The sequence below is a fragment of the Megascapheus bottae genome, chromosome 13, assembly GCF_031878675.1.
Source record: "Megascapheus bottae isolate mThoBot1 chromosome 13, mThoBot2.hap1, whole genome shotgun sequence".
NCBI lineage: Eukaryota > Metazoa > Chordata > Mammalia > Rodentia > Geomyidae > Megascapheus > Megascapheus bottae.
The window spans coordinates 21,780,707-21,799,260 of record NC_143521.1 but is presented as its reverse complement, the minus strand read 5'-3'; the positions used below and the strand labels follow the sequence as shown (position 1 = coordinate 21,799,260).

General features: G+C 36.3%; 1 protein-coding gene across 1 annotated transcript in view; it reads right to left on the bottom strand.

Annotated features, from left to right (window-relative positions):
* The window catches only part of LOC150055681 (transmembrane protease serine 11F), a 37,467-nt gene extending 31,819 nt beyond the window's left edge, over nt 1-5,648 (bottom strand). The window contains exons 1-3 of the mRNA XM_090343149.1: nt 5,617-5,648; nt 4,166-4,225; nt 3,637-3,788 (exon numbers count right to left, since the gene is read on the bottom strand). Coding sequence (XP_090199275.1) covers nt 3,637-3,788; nt 4,166-4,225; nt 5,617-5,648 — 244 coding nt within the window. The remainder of the gene's footprint in view (nt 1-3,636; nt 3,789-4,165; nt 4,226-5,616) is intronic.
* Nucleotides 5,649-18,554: the final 12,906 nt, after the last annotated feature.

The following is an 18,554-nucleotide window of genomic DNA, read 5'->3' as shown; positions in this document are numbered from 1 at the left end:
TCAAGCCCCATGACCCACAAAAAAATTTAATATACACTTAAATATACTAAAAGATCTTTTGACAAGTATATTTATAGTAATGCTGAACTTTTTTATATTTGTTCAGTTTATTTCACCAGAAAGAAAACTGAACTAAAATGAGCTTTTATACAAACTTAATTATAAAGCCATTATAGACAATCCAATTTTACAATGGAAAATATTTGTGTGAAGTTATTAAATTCTGGGCACTGTGAAAATTATAAATCAGGGCTGGGGGTTTGGTTTAGTGGTAGAGTATTTGCCTAGCATGCAGGAAGACCTGGGTTCTGTGTACCATATACACAGAAAAAGCCAGAAGTGATGCTGTGACTCAGTGTTGGAACTCTAACTTTGAGAAAGTCCAAGGACAAGGCTCAGGCCCTGAGTTCAAGCACGAGGATTGGCAAAAATAAATAAATAAAAATTGAAAAAAAATTTACAAATCAATTGCCTAAGTTAATCTTTGTAATAAACCCAAATGACCAACTGATGTGTATGAACAAGTCTTAAGCATCATTGTTTACCCAGCCAATAACAATTAACTTTACAATGATGGCACTTTAGTCTATACCCAATTAGCAAATATAAGACAAAGCTGACGATACGAAATGTTGGTGATCAGAGCAATGAGAATTTCCATACGTGCTAAAAAATAAAGTTTGGTATTATTCATGAAGATCAAAAAGCAACACATGTTCAGTTATCCAGCACTGAATTATAACTAATATAAAATTAATTGGAAGTTTGCATCTTTCCTAGGCAAGCTATACGCATAGGAAGATAGACTAACTGGTCTAATTTCTAAAGTACAAAGCAAGGCAAATACCTACATAAGTAAATTATGGCATGTTTAAGACAACTGGGTATTATCAATAATGAAAACAAGTAATCTTCAACAAAGTTAATGACTTCTGCAACAATTTCAAGTATGAACCTCAGAGAACCTTCAATGTTCTTGTATTTATTTATAAAGTGGAATTTCCTTTGGTATAATCTTATGTTATAGTGATGTAAAATAAACTATGAACTTAGTAATTAACAAATTATTTAAAATCAATAGCAAAATGACATAAAATGATCTCTAAGAGTCATTAGTATAAAACCTGAAAGAGAGTGAGAAAAGGTAATCCTCAAACCCTTAGAAACTTATCTATTATTATTAAATGGGTCTTGGCACTCTTTTAAATATCAACATAAATCTGACCAAACATAACACCACGCCTTAATATGAATTAAAAGACTACACAAAGCTGCACACTGGTGGTTCATGACTGTAATCCTAGCAACTCAGGAGGCTGAGATCTGAAGATCCCCATTCAAAGCCAGCCTGGTCAGGAAAGTCCTGAGATGCTTATCTCCAATTAACCACCAGAAAACTGGAAGTGGAACTGTGGATTAAAGTGATAGACACTAGCCTTGAGCTGAGGAACAGCTCCCAGGTCTGAGTTCAAGTCCCACAACTGACCAAAAACAAAAAACAACATAACAAACACAAAAACAAAAACAAAAACAAAACAAAACGGAAAAAGAAAGAAAAAAAGCCAACACAAGATATTCTAAAACAACAAAATAAAGGAAAAAACAACAAAAAAAATCAAAACTACAATTCATTCTGGATACAAACCAGAGAAAAGACCTAATTTCTTCAACTCTTCCCTGTCATTCAACTGGAAGCAAAATCTTATAATCACTTAATAAGCAGCCCCAGAGCCCCCATTGTTCATGAATGTACTTCTTATAACCTTTTATTAGACAGTAGTGATAGGCCAAACAGATTTCAAAACTAAAACAGGCCATTTTAATTGGCAATGCAAGGTCAAAATTTAATACAATGAATGCTGATCATTCATATTTATCAAAATCTTGAAGTTCAAAGTGACTCCATCACAACTCACCACTAACACTAAAATTCTCATTTCTATAGTAATTATTTCAAAGCTGAACTAGTTTTCCTACTTTTATATTTACAATCTTTAAAGGCACTGTTTTAAAACAAATTTTCATCTTCTTCCCTGTCTCTACCACATTATGAAAATATCTTTATTTCTTTATATAATTGTGGATATTAGCTTAAGTGCATCTGTGTTATTTTTGTCTGTAACTTTATTCCTTTTCATATCCTGCCTTCTTTCTTTCTTTTTTGGTCTTATGTGGGGTTTAAACTCTTGGCCCTGGGCACTCTCCCTGAGCTCCTCAGCTCGAGGCTGAAGAGTTTCACAAACTTTAGTGCTTTAGTGTCCTGGCTGACTTTGAACTGCGATCCTCAGATCTCCCTAGGTAGGTAGGATTACAGGCATGAGCCACTGGTACCTGGCTTGCCTTGTTTCTTTACTAACTGTGCAAATCTACTCAAACAACTCTTCACTTATCCTCCTGGGAATTTCTCATGACAGATTTATCAAGTACTTAAGTTTTAATATTTGGAATCATTTCTTAATAATGATGTTTATTGGCTTAAAATAACTTAAATGGATTCTCCTACAAAAATTGGATGTCAGATTGGCAAGGCTAAAATCACAATGTTCGAAAGAGTTGGTTCCATCTGGAGGGTCTAAGGAGAAAATCTTGCCTTTTTCTAAATATTGTTCTCATTATTTGTCTCATAACTCCATATTAAATTCCACTTCCTTTGACTTTTTTGTCTTTTATAATTATGACATAATATTATACAATTGTAATTAATTGTAGGGCCCATCCAGAAAATCCTTAAAGATCTTCCCATATCAAAACTACTACTTTTTCTTGTGCTAGAACGCAAGGCCTGGGTTCTGCACCTGAGCTTCATTGTTCCAAACTAGCCCTGTACCACTTGAGCCACAGCTCCACCTGCAGCTCTTTGGTAGTTAATTGAAGATAAGTGTTTCATAGACTTACATGCCTGGGCTGGCTTTAAACTGCAAACCTCAGATCTCAGTCTCCTAAATAGCTAGGAAAGTATATTAAATTCAATAAATCATTTAACTTTTTCTATTTTTGCCAGTACTGAGGCTTGAACTAAGGGCCTGAGCACTGTTGTTTGGCTAGCACTCTACCACTTGAGCCACAGCACCATTTCCTGTCTTTTCTGGGTATGTGGTACTGAGGAATCAAACACAGGGCATCATACATGCTATGCAAGCAATCTACCACTAGACCATGCTCCCAGGCCCTAGATCATGTAAATTTATCTTTAAGACAATTTCATTCATTATTTTTTCTCTCTTTTGTATTTCTTTTTTGCCAATGCTGGGCTTGAGCTCAGGGCCTGAGCACTGTCCTTGGACTTTCTCAAGTCTAGAGCTCTACGACTTGAGCCTCAGCATCACTTCCAGCTTTTTTCTATGTATGTGGTACTGAGGAATCAAATCCGGATCTTCATGCATGCTAGGAAAGCACTCTACCCCTAGGCCAACCTCCCAGCTCTCTTTCATATTTTCTTAAGATTTTCTACAAAGGTAGTGCAAATATGAACCTTTACCAAGGATAAATACTCCATGTAGGAGAAAACTGTAATTTAACATCAATAAAATATCAATAATTAAAGTACTAATAGTATGCAAATACTGTTTTATAATAAAAATGAAGATACTAAACTATAGAATACTCAGGCAATAGAAATAAAATCTGAATACTTACCCTCAACAACGAAATGGGTAACAATACCGATTGTAATTCCTATGATGGCTGCTATTGCCAGTGTAAAAAGAGCAAGTCGAATAGGGTCCCAAAATTGTTGTCTTCTTTGATATTCAATTCGTGGGTACTCAGTTTCTAAAATTTTAACTGGTCTGTTAAGAAAGAAAGAAAAGAGTAGTGCAAGAAAATACTCTTTGTAATTATACTTCGTGTCTATTTGTGACATTTTTTAATCAGTATTATTTCCATTAGTAAATCATATGCAAACGCAAAAAGAACATTAGGCTTTAATTTGTATATCCTCTCCAACATCACAATCACAGCATGAATTTTAAAGCTCTACTGATGCTGACATTCCACGTCAGTAGGTGTTGGTTTCTCCCCACTGTATTTTCAGATGACATTCAAGCAATCTGAAGTTTGGAAAACGAATTCCAAATGTAGATCATTAACTTTCTTTCACTAAATGAAAGCAGAGAAAACCCCTGGAACATTGCCTATCATATTAAAACAGTGTTTTAGAAACTACCCTGTATCCCTGGGGTGTGAATATTTTAAGATATAATCATTGCCTTTAAGACGTTCACATCTTAAAAAGGGAGAAAAACACAGAATTATTTACAATATAATGAATGTGATAAAATTAGTAGACAAGCAGTCAGAGTAATTCACTTTTTAAAGGGCACAGACTGTCAGGATATTCTGAGAAGGTGGTATTATTAAGACTCTGGTGAGGTGGAAAAAGAAATACAGAGAAAATAGTTCATGAAAACTAAGACCAAAAGAAGGAGAAGGAGGAAGAATGTGAAAAAATATCCATTAGTAATAATAAACTATTGGAAATAAAACTGTAAATTAAAATAAAATGAGGGCCAGGAGTTTGGCCTAGTGGTAGAGTACTTGCCTAGCATGCACGAAGACCCGGGTTCAATTCCTTGGTACCACATACATAGAAAAGAAACCAGAAGTGGTGCTGTGGCTCAAGTGGTAGAGCACTAGCCTTGAGAAAGTCCAAGGACAGTGCTCAGACACTGAGCAGAAGACCAGGACTGGCAATAAATAAATATTAATTAATTAATTAAAATGAGACTATGTCCCCAAAGAATTTATGATCTACAAAAAAAAAAATTTAGACTGTAAACTTTTTCTTCCACGTTGTCTGCAATGTTAAAGGCTGTGCCTTGACTGAGCTCATAGAGGAGGCTGGAAATGCACCCAGAAGGATGTGAGGATCCAAAAGAATTCAGTCAGTTATTGAGTTGACAATTATCACACAGTTGTCTGTCATCATGAGGTAGACAAGTAGACAGACAAGTCAGTTTAGGATTTATCGGGTTGGGGGATAGGATAGGGAGAGGAGGAGGGAGAGGGGGTAAAGGGAGGAATGAGGGAGAGGAGAGGGGAAAAGAGAAGAGTATAGGGTGAAAGAAGAGATTTAAAATTCTGGACCTCAATATACTCATTCTAAAAGGACAGGTGAAAGCCCTTCATGGCTTTGTGAGAATCCCAAATAGCACAAACAATGTAAGTGGAGGCTGGGGACAGGCGTAAGCTCATCATAACCTTCACTATCACAGAGGGTTCTCAAGGATTGATTCCTGCTTTATTCCCCCAGGTCGAACAAGACAAGAACAGGCTTGACCACATGGCTACCCACAGGCAGATTATTCCAATCGAGGCCCGGGTGAAAGTCCGGTTAAGTCACTCCGGACCTAACCAAAAGTACCCAGCTGGCCTTAGCTCCCCAGTAATGACAGCTCTGTTTTTATTCCTGTTTCCTTGTTAAACCCCATAGAAAGTTGGCCCCAATTCCAATCCCTTGCACAACCTCCAAACCTATGAGAAGGTCTGTGCCCCTCGCTGGCAGTGACTGGTCCTCCCTGTTCAGGACTGAGTCCGGCCTATTCCTTTTTCCATTTTCCTAACATATGGTGCCGAAGACCCATGAGAGGAAATATCTCCAGGCTGCCTCTCACCAACCTTCTCTTTCGGAGGCCTTTCCCCATCTCCATCGGGAGGGCAGAGCCCTTTGGGTTAGCCAGCCACCTGAAATGACCTCATGGCCTTTGCCTAATTAAGTAGTGCATGGCTCCTGGATGGCTACCCCCGTGGCTTAAGGTATTAGTGGTTATCTGTGTAAACTTAGAGAAGGCCCCCATTCTCTCTCCCCTACCCTGCCCTCCGACTTTCAATCTGCAGGTGCTTCATCAACTCTACCACCACTTAAAAGCCTTCAGAACAAGGTAACCAGCTCAGGTCCGTGGCGGAGGTACCCCAACACAGACCTGGAGACTCCAGGAGTCCCCTCTCTTCCTGTCTGTGGGGTCCCCAGAGACTCCAAAAGTCAATCATGCGTTGCTGATGCCCTAAAACCTTTTACTTAGGACCTTTGGGGATGTCCTCTCCTAATTTGGGGGATCTATTCATTTGCCTTTCCAGCGCCCTCTGGGAATTTCTGAAGCCGCAGGATGGGTCTCTCCATAGTCCTATCAAATTTTCCAAACTGTGGCGCAGAGACAGCCCATTGGCTTCCCTGAAGTCTAATCTTACGAGTCTGGGGCAGACTGATTTACAGACCCGTTTGTCTACTGAAATCTGGCCTCAGTGTCATGTACGCAGAGAGCACCACTGGCCTGAGTTTTAAACTTTGGATTTTACTCTTACGGAGTTAAACCATTCTCCAAGGAAATGGTGAGGGGTCCAAGAACCCCTACACCCAAATCCTCCTCTATCTCCAATCAGAGATCCCTCTGCTTGTCCTGTTCTGTACACCAAGTCTTTCTCTCACCTCTGCTCTAGAGCCTCCTCTTCTGCTCTCCTGCCATGCTCACCAAGTTTTTCTTCGCCATAAGCCACCCAGCTATCTCTTCTAGAAAGGTAACTTTCCTTGCCTTGTAGCAATCTCCGCTCCCCCGCTCCGCTCCCTGCCAGCCAGGACTTTCAGACCAGAGATCATTCACCATTACAATCATTCCTGCTGACAGCCCTTTGACTCTTGCCCCTGGGAATGAGAAGCAGGCAGGGTCCCAGGGACCCCCTTCTAAGTTCCCTCTTAAAGGCTAGCTCTCCTGGATCAGAGGTTCCATAAGCTCAAGTCTTTTTTTTTCCATTTGTAACTCTCTTACTCTTCTCTCCTTTTTTCTCCACCCCAAAGTCCCATAATGGGAGCAGTTAGACCAAAACAAACCTATCCTTTTGGTCTTTGGGAATCATCCACCAAACTTTACCAAAATTGCCTTAAAGGTTTTCTGGTTATTTTGTTTGGTGTTTCTAGCATTGACAATGTGGTTCTCTTCTACAGAGGGCAAAAATATCTTTCACCATTTTGTCATTGAAATTCCAAAAACTTTACATCCAATTTTCATTTTTTTATATATAAGCATGCCTTAAAGCTTTTGTGTGGAAGTTGTGTGTGTGTGTGTGAACATGTTCAAAGTAATGTCATCATTATGTAAAATGTATTTGCATTTGCACTGCAATTATAACTAATGTGAACCTTGTGTCAAAGGAGTTAATTAATCCAAAACATAAATTAAGAAAAAATGTAAAGAAAGAGGGAAAGAAAACCTTGGAAAATAAATTGAGTAAACAAAAAATAGTTTCCTCTGAATAAGAAAGGATTTGGAAAGGAAGAATGATCTTAGGCTCCAGAGCTTGGACCACTATAGTGATTCAGTGCAAGAGCTTCTCATTCTCTGCTTAGAGACATGGAAAGTGTCTGCTCTATGGGTGTATGCTCCATATAGCTTTGGACAAACCCCAGAAAGTTTGAGTATGTCTCAGATGGTATGAGTGTGTCTTAAATGATAGAGTTTAGGAGTAAAGTTGGTATGTAATTAAATTAGCCGTGATTGGAATAAGGTCAAGATTAATACAATGAAGTAAAATCGGGATCCCAGGATCCATCTATAAAAGCAATTGTTTGTGTAAACCAAAGTTCATATAAGTGTTGTTTATGTTAAGGTCCCTCAAATGAAGACCTTTTAACTCAAATGCCATTTTCCCTGTTTAATATATAAACTGCCTTTTTATAGATCCAAAAGGACACTAACTTCTACATTCTTAATCGTATCCATAAAGGCTTAGCGACACCTACAGTGTCTTAGCCTCAATTAATATCCTAAAGTGTTGTATGAAAAATAACTTGATTTCTGTTTGGTCTCCTTTTTGCTTTAATTGGAAATAAAAAAGGGATTTTGTGGAAAAGACTGGTTCAATGTGAGGATTGAATTTCAGCCAGGCTGAAAGCATAGATATATAACTAGCAGAATTCTGGAAGTGGTACTGTGGCTCAAAATGGTATAGTTTTAGCCTTGAGTAGAGAAGATGACAACTAAGAAAAGCCACCTAGCAACAAGCACTTGGACCCCTGGGACAAAAGTTAGTCCTCTAATAAGAAGGGATGATGTCACATCCTAAATGGAGTCACCCTTTCAAAATTAATCAGAGCTGGGAGATAAAAAAAATACTTAATAAGCATACCTATCTAATACCCATAGCTGTCTACCTTCTAACTAAACAGGAACTTACATTCTTGCTTTTGTTACCTGCTATTTCTATTTTTCATCCATACTAAATAGTCCAGACACCTATAGTCCAATTATATGAAAATTCTTCCTTCCTCACAATAGGTCACAACTAGGATTACAGTCCAAATAGAACTGTTCTGGCTTGTGCTTAGAGTATGTTTTCCTGTGTCATTCATATCAACTTGTCCTGCCACCTTGTCAGCCTTCTGCCTGATCTCACCTTTTTCAAATATCTCTTTAATAGGATAAGAGCCCTCACTCAGGACGCCACTTGGTAGCAAGTCAAGGCCATCCTATTATGGCAGGCAATCAGGGGCTTCGCTTACACTACCCTGCCCTGGACCCTGAAGAACCCAACTCCAATGACTCCTTGACCACCCATGTCAGCAGTAAGTAGCCAAAAAGACAACCACTGGTCCCTTCCCCACGGCCTCCCTCACAGCCTAATTAATTTTAGGTATCCAAATATCCTATATGGAGGACTTGCCTCTCCCCTCCCAACCCAAAGGATTGATTCTGCCTTATTTCCCCAAGGCAGACACCAGGTGCACAGGAACAGGCTTGACAGCATGCCTGTCTACAGGCAGATTATTCTAATCTAGGCCTGGCTGAAAGTCCCCATCACCCAGAAAGGACATTCCACTCTGGAACTAACCAAAAATACCCAGCCCTTGCTCCCCAGTAATTACAGCCTGACTGTTCCTCCTTTGTTTCCTTGTTAAGCCCCATAGAAACCTGGCCCCCAAATCCAGTCCCTTGCACAGCCACCAAACCCCCAGGGAGGTCTGTGCCTCTAGCTAGTAATGAACAGTGCTCACCTGTCGACAATTGAGTCTGGCCTATTCCTCTTCCATTCTCCTCCATTTTCCTAACAGCCTCTGTTTAATAATTTTCTTTTTGCTGTTTTTTTTTGTTGTTTAATTTGGGGGAGGAGGCAGATGACCTAAAGACACCACCTCATAATACAATTCCTCTTACCATCACCATCTCCCAAAGCTCCATCACCTCCAATAATGTCAAAGTGGGAGCTCAGCCTTTAGGTAAACAAAAACGCAAACTAGAGGAAGGTAGAAAAGACTGAGACGTACTCAAGGTAGTCATTGGTGATAAGACCTGCTCCTTGTGAGACGACATATTATGTGTTGGTTGAACATACAAATGTATTTCTAAGCATGGGAGGTTGTGAATTTATTGACTCTCATTGCTTTTACTGAGGACCTACATAGAATCACAGAATTAAGAGTTAAAAATAATCTACAGTTCATATGCTTTAATCAGTAATGACAAAAATCCTTTATTAGATCACCATCCTATTTTAAAACCCATTTAAAAATATGTTTATTTATATTTTTAAAATATATTTTTTCTAGTACTAGAGTTTGAACGCAAACCCTTGCATTTGTTTAGCAGGCGTTTTACCTTTACCACCTGAACCACACTTCCAGTCATTAAAATATTTTTCCCTTAACTTCCTAAGAAAGCCTCTCACACCTTTGATTAGCCTTGTATTGCTTTTTAGGCACACATTGCCATCATTTACATGTGTTATAATAGATGCTGACCAGCCATTTTGGCACTTTTAGAAATAGACTACTCTTTAATAAACAAACAAGATATTTGTTATAAAAAAATAAAAATCAGTTGTACAATTACTGTTCCTCTCTCTAGCCACCAAATCAGTGGGTTACACAGCCTTACTGCTATGGGGAAATGCCAGAAACATGTTGACAAAGCATTTTTCACAAGCTGATAAATATTGATAGGGATAATATTGCAGGTAAATCTAAATGAAAAGGCATAGCTCCCTAGGAACTTTTTACATGTCTGTTTTTGCTCATTTAGAATTTAGGAATCTAATATTGTTTTAAAATCAACAAAATGATGCAACTCAAAATTAGAAACAGAGAGAGCTAAGTGTTGGCATTGAATAAATTTAGCACTTAGTTTGACCAAATAAATGAAAAAAGGAAGTATCGGGCAAGAGGTTAAGTATAGATGAGAAGTTATTTTGTAAATGCTTTACTTTTTTAAAATAAAGTATGAAAAAGTCATTCAGATCTTTAAGATAACCCTTACATGACTTTCTCATTGGGTTTATATCTGAGTTTGTTTCTAATTTCATTAAGATCTTATACAAAAACACTGTGAAATTAATTTGAGCTGAATGAAGTCAAACAATCAGATAACTGATTTCATCAAGATGAGGATTTAGATATGTGACTATCCTTGGAAACAAAGAAATGTAAATAACCAAATACAAACTAAATGCATTATATCATCCTATGTACAGTGTAAATGTTTATGCACATGTTTTCGCAGAAGAATCCCTGAGGGAATTTTTTTGGTCATACACATGTTTTAACATATTTGTATTCAACACAGAGCACAGATAGATATGAGATATTTGTCGGGGCATAGTCCTCTATACTTCTTGCCAAAAAAGTCTCCATTTCTGGGTATGCCTGTGATTAATAACATCTCTTTATCAGGAGTTAATCAAGGTTAATCAAGGTTAATAATCTCTTATAGTACATCTGAGCACACACACACACACACACACACACACACACACAGAGCGATACACACTTGCTAATGAAGAGGAGTAGCAACAGAGAACAAACAATATTCATTTTTAAATGTAATTTTAGATGTACAAAGGATGCAGTGAAATTTAACAAAATCCACAGGTTCCAATCCTTCCCCTTCAAGGTTCAGTAGACACATGGAAAAGTGGGAAATAGCCCCAAAACAACGGGCAATCTTTATTGTTTGCTCTGTTGGGCAGTTAAAAGACAAAGAGGTTGCCCTGAGAAATGTGAGTTGAGAAGTAATGTGGTTTTAGAAACATAGTGTTTTAGAATCATATATTCTAAACTGTAGTTTTTCTATTTAAAATTTCAAATCTGGCATTGGTTGTGTGATTTCAGATAAAGTTTAATCTCAATATGCATCATATTTTCATTGGCCAATGAGTGTAAAAGCACCTACTTTACAAGTTTTTCATAAAACTAAAATGAGGGGTGGGAGTGTGACCTAGTGGTAGCATGTTTGCTGAGAAGCCCTAGGTTCAATTCCTTGGTACCACATACACAGGAAAAGCCCAAGGTGTCTCGGTGGCTCAAGTGGCAGAGTGCTAGCCTTAAGCAAAAGTGCTCAAAGACAGTGCCCATGCCCTGAGTTCAAGACCCAGGAAGGAGGGGGAAAAATCTTAAAATGAAAATGAGAATACATTCAATATGCCATGATTCTTCAGAGCCTGGGACTGTCACTGAGCTTTCTCCTAGTGTTCTACCACTTCCAGCTTTGTGTGTGTGTGTGTGTGTGTGTGTGTGTGTGTGTGTGGTATCGAGGAATGGAACCTAGGGTTTCATACATACTAAGCAAGCACTCTTCTACTAGACCAAACTCACAGGCCCAAGCCATAATTAAATAAAGGTAATTAACATTGCCAAAATGTTATTAAATCATTGCTGTCTATTAAATATTGAATTCTTATGATAATCAAATCTAGATATCTTTGTTCTTTAGTATGATGACTTTGGGATTTTTTCTCACTTCAAGGGAATGTTTTTCTACATTATGAACTAATTTTCTTGTCTTTTAAATATAAAGTGGGTAGAAAAGGTATTTAAGGTTGCAAATAATGAGTAAAACTGTAGCTATTCTCAAACACACAGAATTAAGTGAATTTCCATCACATATTATTTTATGTCTTGTTTAAGTCAAAGTCTACCAACTAGACTATTTTTACATAAATGCATGCTATATTAACCATCAGGTGGGAAGTTAATTAAATATCTTCCCCATTCCCCTCAAACACAGATATGTTATCTTTATTTACCTTATTTTTCTAATCTACTTTTTTTCATTAGGGGTAATAATTTGTAATTACAATCTTTAACCTTCTAAGTTTTGTAGGTTTGAAATGAATCTTTCTCTTGTGTTGAATCTTCTAATAGGACATAAAGTATCGCTGTGACTCCTTGCTTTATCTCCACTGTGTCGACAGCACCAGACACATTGTAGTTGTTAAATTCATTTTTTAATTTAGCACATGGTCATTAAAATATACCTCAATTAATTTTCTTTTACAGTATATTAATAGTTATATCACATTCTTAAATTGTAAGTTTTCAAAGAACAGAGGTATTGATGTTTTCTGTGTATCTCTTGTGAAGTTCATAAATATAAGTTTTATTGTCTACAAACTTACTTTATAAAAACCAAATTTGAATGCATACTTTTCAAATAGAAATGCATAATATAAAAATTGCTGTGAAATTATAAAATTAGCTTTTACACTTCACAACAAAATTTCTTGGGTGACCTTTTATGTGTTACCAAATTGGCTTCCTACCCCTCTAGGAATAATGTATATTCCAAGAGATTAAGCATGCTTGCTTAGCATGCATGAAGCCCTGGGTTCGATTCCTTGGTACCACATACACAGAAAAAGCTGAAAGTTACACTGCGACTCAAGTGACAGAGAACTAGTCTTGAGCAAAAAGTGTCCACGGACAGTAATCAGGCCCTGAGTTCAAGCCTCAGGACTGGCAAAAAAAAAAGTAATTAAATGGGTACTTTATTAGTTTCATTTTTGCTATGCTGACATTTCACTATTAAAATCAATATTTGGGCCATGCAGCAAATTCTTTTTTTCCCATATATTTTTATTGTAATTAATAGAAGGGTTACATTATATTCACCAGATAGAAGGTGCATTACTTCACACACATTGATACCCTTTCTCATGTCTTGGACCCCATTTCCCTCCCCCCACCCCTCTCCCTGATCTTGTTTCCCCCCTTCCCTATCTAATTTCAAATAACCAAATACGCATATATCCAATATATCAGATAACAAGGTGAAATACCATAACAATATGAGATAACCAAGGGACAGCAAAAGAGATGAGAGATAACATAGTACATTAAGGACAACAATCAATCATTATATGGCTTTTGTTTCTATGTCCTAGAGGTCCTTTCATTTAGCATCATACTATGTGGCCTTATGTATCTAGGTTTTGTTCTATTGCAAATCTCTGCTAGGAGAGCCCAAGGTTTCTACTGACTTTGACAAATGAGGGAAACCATTGTGCCTATGTTCCTTTGAGTCTGGCTTATTTCACTTAATATGATTTTTTCTAAGTCTTTCCATTTCCTTACAAATGGGGCCATGTCATTCTTTCTGACAGCTGCATAGAATTCCATTGTGTATAAATACCGCATCTTGTTGATCCACTCATCAACTAAGGGGCATCTGGGTTGGTTCCATATCTTTGCTATGGTAAATAGTGCTGCAATAAACATCCTTGTGCTAATGGATTTAGTATGTCATTGTTTCTGGGCAAGTGAGTAAATGCCAAATAGTGGAATTGCTGGGTCATAGGGGAGGTCTGTGTTTAGTCTTTTGAGGAACTGCCATACTGCTTTCCATAGTGGTTGAACGAGTTCCATGCAGGAACTACTTATACTTAAAAGAAATCTATGTATGTGGGGAGTAAGTATTTAACAAAGCACTCACATATTACACTATCGTTTAGGCTTCTAAAAGAAAATACCATAAAATTGGTGGTTTAAAACAACAGAAATTATTTCCTGACAGATCTGGATGCTGGGAGGTCGACATGGAGATTCTGGCAGATTTAGTATCTGCTGAATCTAATTTGGAATTCTAATACACATGTGTCTCCTGACATGCTTAGTAAAGCTCCCTTGGTTTCTTTTATAATTCAATCAATACATTTGGGGTAACTCCATATTTATAAGTTAATCACCTGCAAAAGATCAAACTGAGTGCTATCACGCTGATGGTTAGAATTTTCACATAGGAACTTTATGAAGGAGAGTCATAGATGCTTAGACATTTTTGTGAGCCAATAACAAATAATTAAGTTTTAAATGTTAACTCAATGTCCCATTAAAATTTCTTCACGATCCACATTTTATATAAGAAGCAAATAGCCACTTGTTATATGCTTTAGGTCTAAAATATTTTAGTCGAAATTAAGTCTAGTCCTACTATACCTTTAGGTCTAAGCTATGCTAGTGAACATGATAGATAAAATTCCACCTTCATAGAAGGATCCAGTAGAGTTAGACAGTTAGAAATTTAATGCAATTCCAATAGCTGGACAAGTAATGATCATTCAAAAGGAAGAAAAATAATAATAAATAATAAACTTCTCACTAAGAAGTTGACATCTGAGCAGGACCATAAGGAAGTGAATGAGTGAAACATGCAGAAGGCAGGAAAAGGTTTTTGAGGAGAGGCAATATCGTGTGTAATGAGAGGAAGCAGAAGTGTGACTTGTACTAACTAGGAGGTGGCCTACAGAAAGGACAACATCATTATTTGTAATTGCTTTGAAAAGTGATAGAGCTTATTAGGCAAAATTCCTAACAACACAGTGTGTAATATATTTATAGAACATGGGATTTATTGAATTATTGAAATTATTGGGCAGAAATAGCCCAAGGAGTGAGAGAAGTTGGGCAGTATACAGCCTAATATAATAAAAAAGCATATTATTAATAATTTAAAGTACATTATCAAGTATGGAGTAGATTTAATAATTTTTAAAGTTATAGCTAACACTCCAATAATGGAAGAATCAATCCAAACTAAGTCAATCCAAAATGTCAAGTTTAAAAGATATGGAAAAATTAAAAGGAGGCAGAAAATTGATGAAATTAATATAAAGCAATTAGGAAAAAAGTTTAAATTTTAGTCCAACATATAGTAACTACACTAAGAATAAATTGTCATAAAAATCCCAATTAAAGAGGCCAATTATACAAAGACTTCATCAACACCTTTTAAGTACAAAGGTACAACTTAAATATGTAACATAAAATGTCAACACGAATCAAAAGAAAACTAAAGTGGCTATGTATGTTAGTACAACTATCACCTTCAAATCCAAATTTCTATTAAGTACCAATGAAAAACTATATATATATATATATGTTCATATATTTATACTGATAAAGAGAAAAATTCAATAAAATGATACTCTTAGTTGTGACTGCACAACTAACAATAGAACTTCACTTGAAACATATAGAAGAATGATAAAGAAAAAAACAAATCCACATATATGGTTTCAGATCAACACCTTTGCTTAATAAGCGATAAAGTAGACAAATTGATAAGGAACTAGAATGCCTCGGGAAATTACCAAGCAGCTTGCTCTCCTGTCATTTATGGAAAGAATGCTCCACCCAGCAACACTATGATCCACATTCCCTTCTGTTCCATGTGCAATGCTCACCAATAAAGAGCACAATCCTTCCAATAAACACACCCTTTCAACATAGGAAAGCACACAGGTGAGTTGCAGTGACTTTAGGCTAAGCATGTTATTTAAAAAAAATTTTTTTTAAAGGTTTCATACAAAGGACAAAGGGCAAACCCATGCAACACCCATACTCACAAGAAACTATGTTGGAAATGAACTTTACAACTTGGGGGGGAGGGGAATGAGGGGAATGGAAAATGAGGTAACAATGTTTGACAAGAAATGTACTCCTTACTTTACATATGTAACAGTAACCCTTCTAACACACCCTTACAATAAAAAAAATTATGGAAAGGCTTCCTACTGTATTATCTCAATGATATATTGTGTTAAGAGACAAAACTATAGGAAAAAAACAGAAATGTACATAAGAAACTAAATTCTATACCTTGCTTGTAGTGGAACTTTATGTAGTTGTACACATTTTTATTGTCTGACTGAGGGGTTACAGTTACATTCATCAGGTAGTGGGTACATTGCTTCTTGAACATTGCTACCTCTTCTCATGTTTTTCTCCCAGTTGTACACAATTGTTAAAATTTAGAACTGGGTGCCTAAAGGAGCAAATCTATTAAAAAGGAAAATCAGGAAGAAAGAAAGTCTAATGAACATAAAGCAAATAAAGCCATAATTCTGGTGTCTGTACCCAATAAAACTGCTAGGGGATACAAAGGAAGCACAAGGAAAATAAATTTGAATGGTCAGGTGGGCTTTTGAACATGAACATTTAGGAAATCTGTAAAGATTAAGTCTGAACGGTGTCATTGCCAAGAAGTTGTTTAATAAATTTAAAAATTTTTAAGAGAGTAAAATTGAGACAACTTTAGGATTTCTGAAAATAATTAGTATATTATAAAACTCATTCCAAGGGGTTGCCCTCAAGTAACTTAATATCATATTAAATAGTGATCATGACCTTAAAAGGCTGTTTAATTTACCCTGGCTTGACAGATCATATCAACTGAATGAAGAATAAAAGAAATTCATATCTCTTATGTTTGAAAACAAAAGCATGATAATCCTGTCTCTGGTTTAAAACACTAATAAAATAAGCATAAAATAAATTGTGACAAAAACAAATTAATGATAGAAGTAACAGATAAATAATATATAATTTTAAAAAAAGCCCTGGGAAAAAAAATCGATTTCTACTTATGGTTTAAAGAAAAGCCTTGAGCTAGCACTCATGGCTCATGCCTGAAATCTAACTGCGTTATGTATCACAGTTCAAAGCCATCCCAGGGAGGAGAATATATGAGACCCATCTCCAATAACCTACTCAGAAAAAATATCTGGAAATCGTTCTGTTGGTCAAGTGGTAGAGCACTGGCTTAGTGCACAGTCTCAAGCATACTACCCAAGGCCTGAATTCAAGCCCCAGGACCGGAAAAAAAAAAGAAGCCTCAAGACATAAGTTATCAAAATAATTCAAAATAGTTTATTACAGTAATTACACTGATAGAAAGTTTAAAATGGTTCTTTTAAATTTCATGACAGTGGAAGAATGATAACCCTTACCTGTCCAAATTCATATATTGCCGTATTTCTTAGCTACAACTATTAGGCAAGATGAAGAAATAAATGCTGTTCAAATTATAAAGAAAGAAAATTGTTTCTAGATGACTTGGTCTTGTATGTGTAAAGTTAATAGCTGAGATCTGAGGATTAAGATTTGAAGCCAGCCAGAACAGGAAAATCATTGACAACCTTATCACTAGCTAACCAGCAAAAAGCCAGAAGTAAAGCTGTAGCTCAAGCTGTAGAACACTACCTTTGAGCACAGAAGCTCAGGGACAATGCTCAGGCCCTAAGTTCAAAGCCTAGAACTAGCTTTTTAGTCACTATTTTAATTCTGTTTTTGTCTCCTGAAATAGTCTGAAAAATAATTCATAAACTATTAGTCATACTCTCCTCTAAAAACATTTACATGCCATTTTGATGTTAAATATTTTTGTATTCTATTCCTAAAATCCTCAATAGTTTTTCCATTCTTTCTTATTCAAAAGTTAAATTGCTACTTATATATAGTGCTTTTAGTTCCATGAATTTTTAACTTGTAATGAAATGACAGCTCTATTTTAATAAGTATGTACATATATACATAAAGACACATGATACATATTAGATAGAAAACAAACAGAATGCGTCATTCATGTGAAGATCCTGACAAAACAAATAACTAAATATGTCAATATGTATTTTAAAATACACAGCAGTTGTTCTCAGGAAGCAGCGAATGTTATTTATTATTCATTTAGCCTCTCATAAAGCTGTCTGGCATAAAAGTTTGTACTTGAGTGTTATTTTGAAATCCAGTTCAGAGGGAGGAGCTATGATTAAGATATTAATGTCCTAGATTAAAGAAGATCAACTGTGTTCTCACTTACAACTCACATGATCTGCATATCAAATAAACAAAATTAACATGTCCCAGAATCTCTCCATCACATTCTAAAGGGCTATGCATAAGAGATAATGAGTAGGTTAGAATGTGCCATACAACCAAGTTTAAGAGTTTGTCATTCTTGTAATTTTCCCTTCAAATGCCAAGTTTCCTTATCAGTGACTAATTCAAAAGATCATCCAACCCAAGCTTCCTTATCAGATATACTTTTTCCTAAAAATAATTTTTGAGGATCAGAGTGCAAGCTAGTAGCTTCGCAATTACATACCATTTAATTCTAGACTAAGAGTCAAAGAGTTAGGCAGCGTAAGGATTTGAACTCATTGCCTCATGCATGCTAGGCTTGTACCCTGGCACTTAAGCCACACATCTAGACCTGCTTTTTATTAGTGATTTTAGAGACAGAGTCTGTCAGATTTTTCTTTCAAGACTGACTTTGAACTGCCATCCTCCAGATTGCAACCTCATGAGTTCTTAGGATTATAAGCCACAACTACTGGTGCCCAGCTTGACTTCCTGCTTTCAAAGAAAAGCAATGCAATATTTCATTTTTGCCTGTATAAGAAAATCTATAATTCCCAGTCTTCCATTTTGTATTCTCATAGAACTTATTTTTATTTCTGCAAAACCAACAGGTAATTGATTAAAATTCTTTACTATATTTAGCTCAAATAAAATCCAC